Source organism: Orycteropus afer, unplaced genomic scaffold (genome assembly GCF_000298275.1).
Source record: "Orycteropus afer afer isolate SDZICR_OR568_19922 unplaced genomic scaffold, OryAfe1.0 scaffold00459, whole genome shotgun sequence".
Lineage (NCBI taxonomy): Eukaryota > Metazoa > Chordata > Mammalia > Tubulidentata > Orycteropodidae > Orycteropus > Orycteropus afer.
This window is the reverse complement of record NW_006922046.1, coordinates 643,399-652,961: the sequence shown is the minus strand read 5'-3', so window position 1 is coordinate 652,961 and position 9,563 is coordinate 643,399. Positions and strand designations below refer to the sequence as shown.

General features: G+C 36.2%; 1 protein-coding gene across 1 annotated transcript in view; it reads right to left on the bottom strand.

The window, feature by feature from the left end:
• Positions 1-9,563, bottom strand: part of ZNF507 (zinc finger protein 507) — a 77,116-nt gene that overhangs the window by 55,515 nt on the left and 12,038 nt on the right. Inside the window, exons 3-4 of the mRNA XM_007954334.2 lie at positions 9,091-9,208; positions 5,092-5,206 (exon numbers count right to left, since the gene is read on the bottom strand). Of these exons, the coding sequence (XP_007952525.1) occupies positions 5,092-5,206; positions 9,091-9,208 (233 nt within the window). The remainder of the gene's footprint in view (positions 1-5,091; positions 5,207-9,090; positions 9,209-9,563) is intronic.

Genomic DNA, 9,563 nt, shown 5'->3' with positions numbered 1-9,563 from the left:
AAAAAAAAAAAAAAAAAGAATATGAATTGGTACAACCACTATACACTAATACAATCGATTTCGGTAACTGTTGACAATATCTACCAAAGCTGAACACATGCATGCCCAATTACCCAGATTTTCCACTCCTAGGTATAAACACACTTACTTAAGGAATCTTTAAAATGGTATTCATAATAGGAAAAAAAGTTGTCATTAACCCAATGTCCATCAATAGAATTAATAACACTATCATAGTTTTACAATGTAATACTGTATAGCAACAAAAAGAATGCATTACTGCCACACTGAACAATTATTTATGCATTACACACAGACATATGTATAAATATATATACATATACACACACACATAAAATTCTGTTCAGTGCAGCCTGGTGGAACCACTAAGACTATGGCCTCCAGCTGCCCTTCAGGTCTGCAACTGAACCCACACCTGTGGCTTCCAACCAAACAATAGACAGGCATATGAGTTGAACATTTATCTGAGGTAGACACACTCCTTGGAGAGAACAACCATGGGAGAAAGAAGGGCTGCTTATGCACAGGGAGACAGCTCAGGGGGCAGGAGTGCATGGAATGACGGACACAAGGAAGAGGTAACTATCAGGAGGAAGTAGGAGGGGAGCTGCTGCATTGTGGTAAATTGTGGTCGATGTCATGAGACAAAGTGTATGTGAAGTGCTGTACGGAAAGTGAGTTTGCTCTGTAAATTTTCACCCAAATCACACACACACACACACACACACACACACACAGTTCTGTTCGGTGCAAATAAGCCAGACATAAAAGAATGTATTAAGTTCAAAAACAGACAAAACAAATTTGTGACATTAGAGGTCAGGACAGTGATTACCTTCAGGGGAAGGGAGATAGGGACTAGAAGCTGTAAGACAGGAGTGTTGTTGAGAAATTGGCAAGTGAGCAGAAGTTACAAAGGTGAGTTTAATTTGTGATCATTTATCAAGCTGTACAGTTAGGATTTGTGTAATTTTCACAATGAACTTCAGTTTTAAAAATTTAAAGAGACAGAGAGACATCAATCAAATGCAATGTTTGGACCTAGTATGGCACCTAATATGAATAAACTAGCTCTAAAAAGTACATTCTTTAAATATTTAGGACAAAGTCAGGTATTTTGGGGCTGAACACTGAAACTACACTGGTTATTAAAAAATTCAACATATTTAAGTAACTCTTCTACTTAAGGAAGACATGGCAAAATAATACTACTATGCACTTATTTTCAAAATATAGTAAAACTCAGAATCAGAACCAGTTTATAGTTGAAAAAAACTAAGGTATATAGATAACTACAGTTAATAGTTACAGGCAGTGTGCCAAGTATTTAGTCCAAAACCCGTGTAATTCCCTCTACATCATGTTGTCCCCTCACCATGGCACAGTGTGGAAATTAATATAATTGTGTTTCTAATGGGCTCAATGTCATACGGTCAGAAGGGTCTGAAAACGTTTTGTTCTTCCACCTTTCATCTCTAGCCAAATATTTATACAACTGATGCTGGGAGATATAAATCAGGGCAATTCTAGTTCTGTGACATTCAAGTAAACTGAGGACAATCTAGTATTTGTAAATTCTATATGGAACCTTTCAGTAAATTTGGGGTCGATGTTACAAATAGCAGTTACAACTGTCACTGATATGTGATTGACATAGAATGTCACTTAACAAAGGACTAAAAACAAAGTTTGCTTCATTTGGTAGGGATTGGGATAAGATGATGCCATTTCATCTTTCTCTGTTCTTGTATACGGATGGAAAACAGCTCTCTTCCTTCTGCAGTGAGGACAGGATTTCTGAGATGACCTCAAGACTTCAAGAGTGGAGAAGGGAACCATCCCCTTCAATATATACCTGGTAACATGCTGGATGCTTTATAAACTTAATTTAATCCTCACAAAGCCTTATGAGCTGAGTAGTACTTTCTCCAATTTCATATAGAAAAAGGAGATTTGGCCAGGAATAATGTTCCCATAATCATCCAGTTAGGGAGAAGAAGTATGTGGCCTAGGCCTGGGAATCTAAAATGTAGGTGCTTTCTAGAACAATGGGTTGCCTCCAAAGCAGCCTGACGCAGGCATGGAGAACTCAGCAGTGATAGTGTATTTCTGCCTGGGCCCAGCATCTCTTTTAAAAAATAAGCTATGCCTGCCTGCCTGCCCAGGAACAAGTTACTTTACTTTTCTTTGTTTCCCAAACAACAAGAGGTCAAGCCTGGACATCCCCTGCCCAAACCTTTTTTTTCCCTTCTAAATCACGTTGATACAAATCATTGAGAAAGGATGAGGGCACAAACTGCACTCAATAACTATTAGGCAACTGTCATTTACTAGGTGCTTATTATGCATTAGAAACTTACTCTATTGAAATTTTTAAAATGGAGTTCAGAATTGAACCTAATAGCATTCTGCTATAGCATTTTCATTATCCTCATTGTGTAAATAACAAAACCAAGCATACAGAACTGAAACATTTGGCAAAATATCTGTCAGAAATCCCCCAAGTGAGAGAGTTCAGATTTAATCCCAGCACTATGTGCCTCCAGAGCCAAGGCTCTTATACCTGGAGCTGTACTACTTAGACCACATAAAAAGGTCAAGGGTTGAAACAGCAACAACAACAACAAAAAAGCAAAGGCAAGGGAAAGGAACAGGTATCTCTATTGCAGAAAATATATTTAATAGGCATGTTGAAATACCCAATGAACATTTTGTGCTCCTGTGCAAAAAGACTTTAGAAGTTGTGCACGAGGTACTCTTGTACTGTAAGAAACTCACCTTTGCTACTTGTAAGCATATTTTGTTGTTTTTTTTTAACAAAAAAGTGGGGAATCAGAAGGAAGTGCGGTATGCATTCTGAGTCAACAAGCCCCAAACCCTAACCCTAAGTATGCCAGACAACAAAATTGAATGCAGAAGATATGAAATAAGCCAGAAAAATGAATACAACTTGATTAAACCAAACATCAAGAAGACTATGTTTACTAGCTCATCTTAAGACAATGAAGAGAAAGTTCTAGAAACATCATGAAGTGGAACATTTACTCCATATGCTCTGCAGGCTGCTAATCCCATGAAGACAAAGGAAGCTGTGAAGTATTTAAATAAGGTTAACAGGAGAGTCATAAGATTAAAAAGGTGAAAATAATACTTCTGAGAAAAAAGGGGACGATATTACAGTATTTTTTCTAAGACATAAATACTCAGGCCAGAACTAGTGACACATACTGTGAATAACTCTGGAAAATAACATTGAGACTTTTCTGCTGTTATAAGGAGAAGATTATCACAGGATGTTGTCTGATGTTAGGAAGATTCAAAAACCACCACCAAGCCTATGAATCTATGAATATTTTAAGAAGGTATAAGCTCTGGTGGTGTAATGCCTAAGGCATCTGACTACTAAACAGAAGGTTGGCAATTCAAACCCACCAGCCACTCCATGGGAGGAAGACTGGACAATCTACTTCCATAAAGGTTTACCACGTCGGAAACCCAATGGGGGGTCGCTATGAGTCGGAATCGACTAGATGGCAATGAGGTTTTTTTTTTTTTTAAAAGACACCAAGAAGATAAACGTTTGTTTGATAAATACTGGCAAGAAAACCCAATTCAAAAGGAAATCAACTTCCTCCAGAGAACTAGAATCCATCATTAACATCTTTCATAAATTATCATAATTACATACTTGTGAGTTTACTTGTTTATTGTTTGTTTACAAGCTCCATGATGGCAGGGCTAAAACCTTTTTGTTATGATGATAATAACCCAAGAGCCTAGCTCCAGGAACATAATGCTTGCTCAATAAATTTTTCAATGAATGAATGAATAGAATAACTCCAGAATCCAGAGAACGGTATTTTACTCATGCCTGGATCACATGACTTTGGCATGGTATGCCACTAAATTCAAGGAGAAAATAAAAAATACAAAGGCAAAGCTTTCTCCTCCTATTAGGTAAACCAGTGTCCCATTTCCACCACGATCCCCTAAACATTTCCTAGGGTAAATCATGTTCAATACCATTTTACCACTTCTTATCTAGAGTTTATGGCGCTGAGTTACTGTTGATAATGGTTAATAATAGACTCTAGGGAAAAAGTATTTCCTAGGGATCTTAATTTGAAAATATCTGTTACAATGATAGAGACACTGAGGCAAGGAAAAACACTTTCAAGAGAGTTACAAGACTTTGCAAACAGATGTACTACCTAAAGTGATGATAAGTCTACAAGTTAGTAAATTAAGCATATTTTAAATAGGAAAACTGCAGGTTAGTTTTCATTTTGATATTAATACGTTTACTTTCCCACATTCACCTGTGTGAGATTTAAAATGTGAAAGAAGGTTTGACAGGGGATTAAAAGAGCTCATCTCCATTGCTAGCTTTATGTGGGAACCTACCTAATGTTCCACTAAGGCTGCAAGTAGGACAAACTGCTCTGTGACAGCTGCACAAACTGTCTGCAAAAATGTCTGCACTTTTACTATACATAAACAACAAACAGTTTACTCCCAAGGGAGAAAGTTTAGGAAATAATGATTTCTGTTTATCAGCCTGTATTGATCAACTATGAATGCCTGTTTTTTAAAAATACATATTGGAAGCAACTTCTGTGAAAAAATCAAGTACCAAAATTAAATGATCTTACACATGACAGCTTACTTTTCAAAATGTAATCTTTCATAGGAAAATTTGTTGCTTTTACCTTTTAAGGATCTTTTGCTGGGAAACTTGAGTACCTAAGTCACCAAATTACTGAAACATTCTGCAAAAACTGAAAATTGCTATGAAAATTTATACCCAAATGAAACCGAAAATATGAAACTCACAGATATAGACATCTTCCTATCTTTCAACTCGATAAAACACTTATTGTCCTAAGACTCAAGTTTCAAGTTTATACTCCTTAACAAACTACTCATGAAATCAGTAAGTGAAAGTTTCTTGGCTCCTTAACCTGTGTTTAAACAAGTGTTATGAATTTTTAATTATTTCTACTTTTTTTCTCTACTATAAAATAAAATATTTTAATACAAGCATTGAAACTCTAGGATCATCACACTTACCTGTATGGCTTATCAGAGTTATGGATTCGTCTGTGGTTTCTGACACCAACATATGTTGTACTTGTATAATCACACACATCACATCTATACTGTTTCTGGACTGAAGACTTATTCCCTAGACAAGGTATTTCAGAGTTTTAGCAGCATGCTATGGTAAGATTCAAATGACAGCATTTACATTCCATTGTAAATGAATATTTATACCACACAATATTAACACTTAAATCAAGGCTTTCTTACTACTTAAAGTTAATGAGTTTGAATGTGGGTTTACAGGTTCTCCTACATCTGGACTATCAGCAGATACAAATGGAATACTGTCGGATTCGTAAACATAAACTGGTTAGGCTGGTTTCTGTAGAACCTTGTACAAAATTCAAAAACCATAATGAACTTTGCCCTAGCTGTCCTGTTGACTATGTAGTAGCTAATTTAACCAGATTCACTGTTGATCTGGATGGTTTTAGTCTAATCAATATTTAATATACTGTGTTTAAAAATACTGATTTCCCAACAAGCTGTAATTTGATACTGTAATCCAATTATTATAAACTGTGACTACAAATCATATATAACAAGCTCTACATAAAAAGCCTAAAGCTTTTTCACCCTGTGGGTTTCCTTTTTTTATAAATAAATGCCAAGCTATCAATGCAACCTTGGAAGGAAAGTCAACTGCAAATTAAATGCTACATAATATACTATAATCATATCTAATAAACTGACAGGTAACAAGGACAAAGGTCATGTGAATGTGAATATGCAGCTCTCTGAAATCCAAGAAACATGAATCCAATGGGAACAGGCCATGTTACTAAACTCACTTTGTAACAATAAGGCTGGGACAGTCAAATCAGGGCAAGGTTGTGACAATACAGGATGAGTGACTTGATCATACGACACTGCTTCATGAAGCTATAGCTATTCAAAGCTTTATTTACTCTTCTAATAGCATAAAGTCCACAGGCTATTCACACCCTGGCTACCTTACAGTCAGAAACAGAGCAAGCAACGAAGCTCACCAATAAGCCACAACGGAGGGAGAGCTATGTGTACCTCTGACAAGAAGAAAGGTTGGGGAGAAGACTATGCATACAAGTAAAATTGGTGGTACAAAAGAAAATGCACACTGAACTTCAATGAAACAAAGAAATACTTAAGTTAAATTTAAGCTTTCTAAAATTGAAATTTTCTTCTGCTAATAACTACTGCCAGGCAGAACAAAATGTCCTAATTTCCTGGTATAAACCTATAACATTAAAATATACACTAATCATAATTATAATATAAGTATTGCTCTTAATTGGTAGGTTAAAAACTTGGACTTGATTATAAGTGGCATGGTTCCAAATACAATTTTTTAAAAACTCTGAAAAAATGAAGTGTGAAATACTGGATAATGGTTTTGTGTGCGAAATATTACAGATCAATGACAACTAATAAAAATGACAGATGGAAAAACTTAATATAGCACAGAATGAGAGGCTGTGCTACTTTAAGCAACTGTTTCCAATGGAAAGAATATTGAATTTGAAGTTCAAAAACTTGGGTTTAGTCCTTGTTCTGCCACTTACAACTAGTATCATCATGGGCAAATAATTTCCTCAGCTATGAAATGGAAATTCCAGAACCTCATGTAACAGTCTAGTACTATGCATTTTTCCTTCATTGCATTTCCTTCATTGTCTGTACATTACCTGAATGTTTGTAAAGTCTGGGCCCTCTCACTAACTGTAGATGCCCTGAGGGCAGGGATCTGCCTGTTTTGCTTATAGTAAATCCCCAAGGCTTGGCAAATTGTAGGTTTCCAACGAAGAATGATTTAATTAAATGTCATGAAGAAACACTGTATGAAAGTGCTCTGCCCTCAGCTCTAATAGAGCATTTGTGGTGCTGGCTGACATAAAGTTAGTTCTGTCTTCTTTACTAGGCTGGGTTCCTCAAGGACAGTGATGCCTTCAATGTACTCCCAGCACCTAGTGCAGTGCCCAGCATAAGATAGGGACACCACACATTTTGCTTGAACCAATGCCTGAAGCCAAATTTTACAAAGGACTTAAGAAGCTAAAACATGCCTTAGGTTATCTGTGCTATCATAATGGGCAGAGAGTGGCTATCACAGAGACTCAAATCTCCCCTTTTATTTAATCAGTTTACTAAACGGTTAAAGATGTTTTAACAAACCATGAATTATTTTTACCTTCTGTTTTTACCTAACCACCAGATTTTCAAATATCTAATAGTGAATTAAATAAAGTACCAATACTCTATAGAGAGGCTTAGGTGATACAAATGGTTAAGTGCTTGACTACTAGCCAAAAGACTGGCAGTATGAACCCACCCAGAGGTGCCCCAGAAGACAGGCCTGCTCCCGAAAGGTCACAGCCTTGAAAACCCTAAAGAGCAGGTCTACTCTGCACACATGCAGTCACCGTGAGCTGGAATCAACTCCACGGCAACAAACAACAGTTTTATTAGGTGTAAGCATGCAAGAAGGTATCAGTCACCTGAATTGTTATACTTCTGAGACACAGAAAGCAAATGGAGCCAACTTGGGGATGAAGGGGCTGTGTACCAAGTAATTTAAATCTATACATTCATTTTACACTAAGAAAAAGAGTATGTTCCACAAAGAAAAGATGTCGCAAAATGGAATATGGTAGATAGATGCTACAAAGTTTGAACTGGCCATTTTCATTTTGAGTTGGTATTTTAATCTTTTTGTTGAAAATATGAACTAAAATGAAGAGTTTTCACCTATTAGCCCAACTGGGCAGTTTTAAAATACTGTTTTTCAAGATGGTGCTAGAAAAGACATATTACAAATCTGTATTAACTGCAGGTGGTGCCACTCAGTAGTACTTTATTTCTTCATTAGGAATTTATGGTTCAATCACATCAAATGTTTTAATGTCTCCTTTAAAAGGGAATATGGAAACATAATGAATTAAAATAAAAGGAGGCATTTAGGGCTATTTTGTAAAAAAGGAAACAAACCTCTTTTAGCTCAGTCATCTATCGCAGAAACAGATGCTATGTCATAAACTCCTTTTGTTTTGGATAGTTTTACAGGGATGACATCTGTTTGACAAGGGAATTTTGGTGCTACAGTGGTATCAAAATCAGTTCTTTCAGAAACTCTAGAATTAGTTATGCTTTCTGGGGTATAATTTAATGAAACATTATGGTAAAACATTTTACTCTGCAGTTGTTTCTAACTTTAATTCTTAGGAAATCTAAAAAGGAATGTCACCCCAATATGTTTTATTTCCCATAAACACTATATACCACACTTGAGACATTTAAAGTATATCAATTTAAGTGAGCTGATGAAAGAAGCATAGCTATTATGCTTTATCCCTAATTCTCCGGATGTGGCATCCGCCTTTTCATGGAACTCTAATTAAATCTTTTCATTCTAATATTCCTATTACCAGAAACTTGGCCAACTGGTACCTAACTAGCACATAAAAAGATCTTGTGTGTGTGTGTGTTTTAAATAATGCAGATGAAATCTGGCAGTCATACTTGGATAAGATCACAGCAGGAAGCCTCCACTAAAATTTGAGGTGGGGGCCTAGCATCTGCAAAAGCTGTGTTTTCAATGGGTCAATTGGCACCGAGAGAGGGAGAGGAGGCTGCTTTCTGTTCTGCAGCTGCTCTGGCTTGCTGGTATGTCAACTTCTAAGAGTTCATGCTCTAGTTTGACTCTTAAGGGACTGCATAAATTTCAACTATAACAACTACCTATATAGTTGAAGCTGAGTACTTACTAATCTAGTACTTCTTACCTACAGCCTAGTATTATTTACTTGATTTAGTACATGGAATTTCCTCAGGAACTGGGTAAGATACACTAACATCCACAGTATAAAAACAGATGAGAATATATGTAGCTGTAATTGTGAAAATAACCCACTTAACAATTAAGGGCATTTTTAAACTTCAAATGCCAGTCAGTACAGGCTGTATTTAAAAAAGAAGGAAAAAAGCAGATACCTTCCTGAACACATTTTTCTTCAGCTGCATCATTGGAAATTCTTGGCTCATTACAAGTTGCTATTGACAAAGTATCTGGAAGACAGTGTTGTTCTCTCTCATGATTCCTCAGTTGACTCTGAAAAATTAGAAGCAATTAAATGTAATTTTCAGTAAATACACCCGGCCAGTAACTAGGTTATATAAAGGAGTTAATTGTGTTCATGGCCTAGTATCTAAAACACATTACCAATATTTTAAAATCCAATCTCCTAAAAGATTATTTAACACATTTGACAGTTATAGAAAGAAATATACTAGGGAAATCACAATGTCATCAAAAGGCAGTTCTTTCTCTTTACATTCTCCAAAAGGAAGCCACTACTGTCTTTGATGGTAAGTACACACGGCATGTGCCTACTCAGTGAACCTCTGGAAGACCCAGAGAAGGAAAGAAAAGAGTGTTTAGAATAAGTCAACACTTACACAGAAAT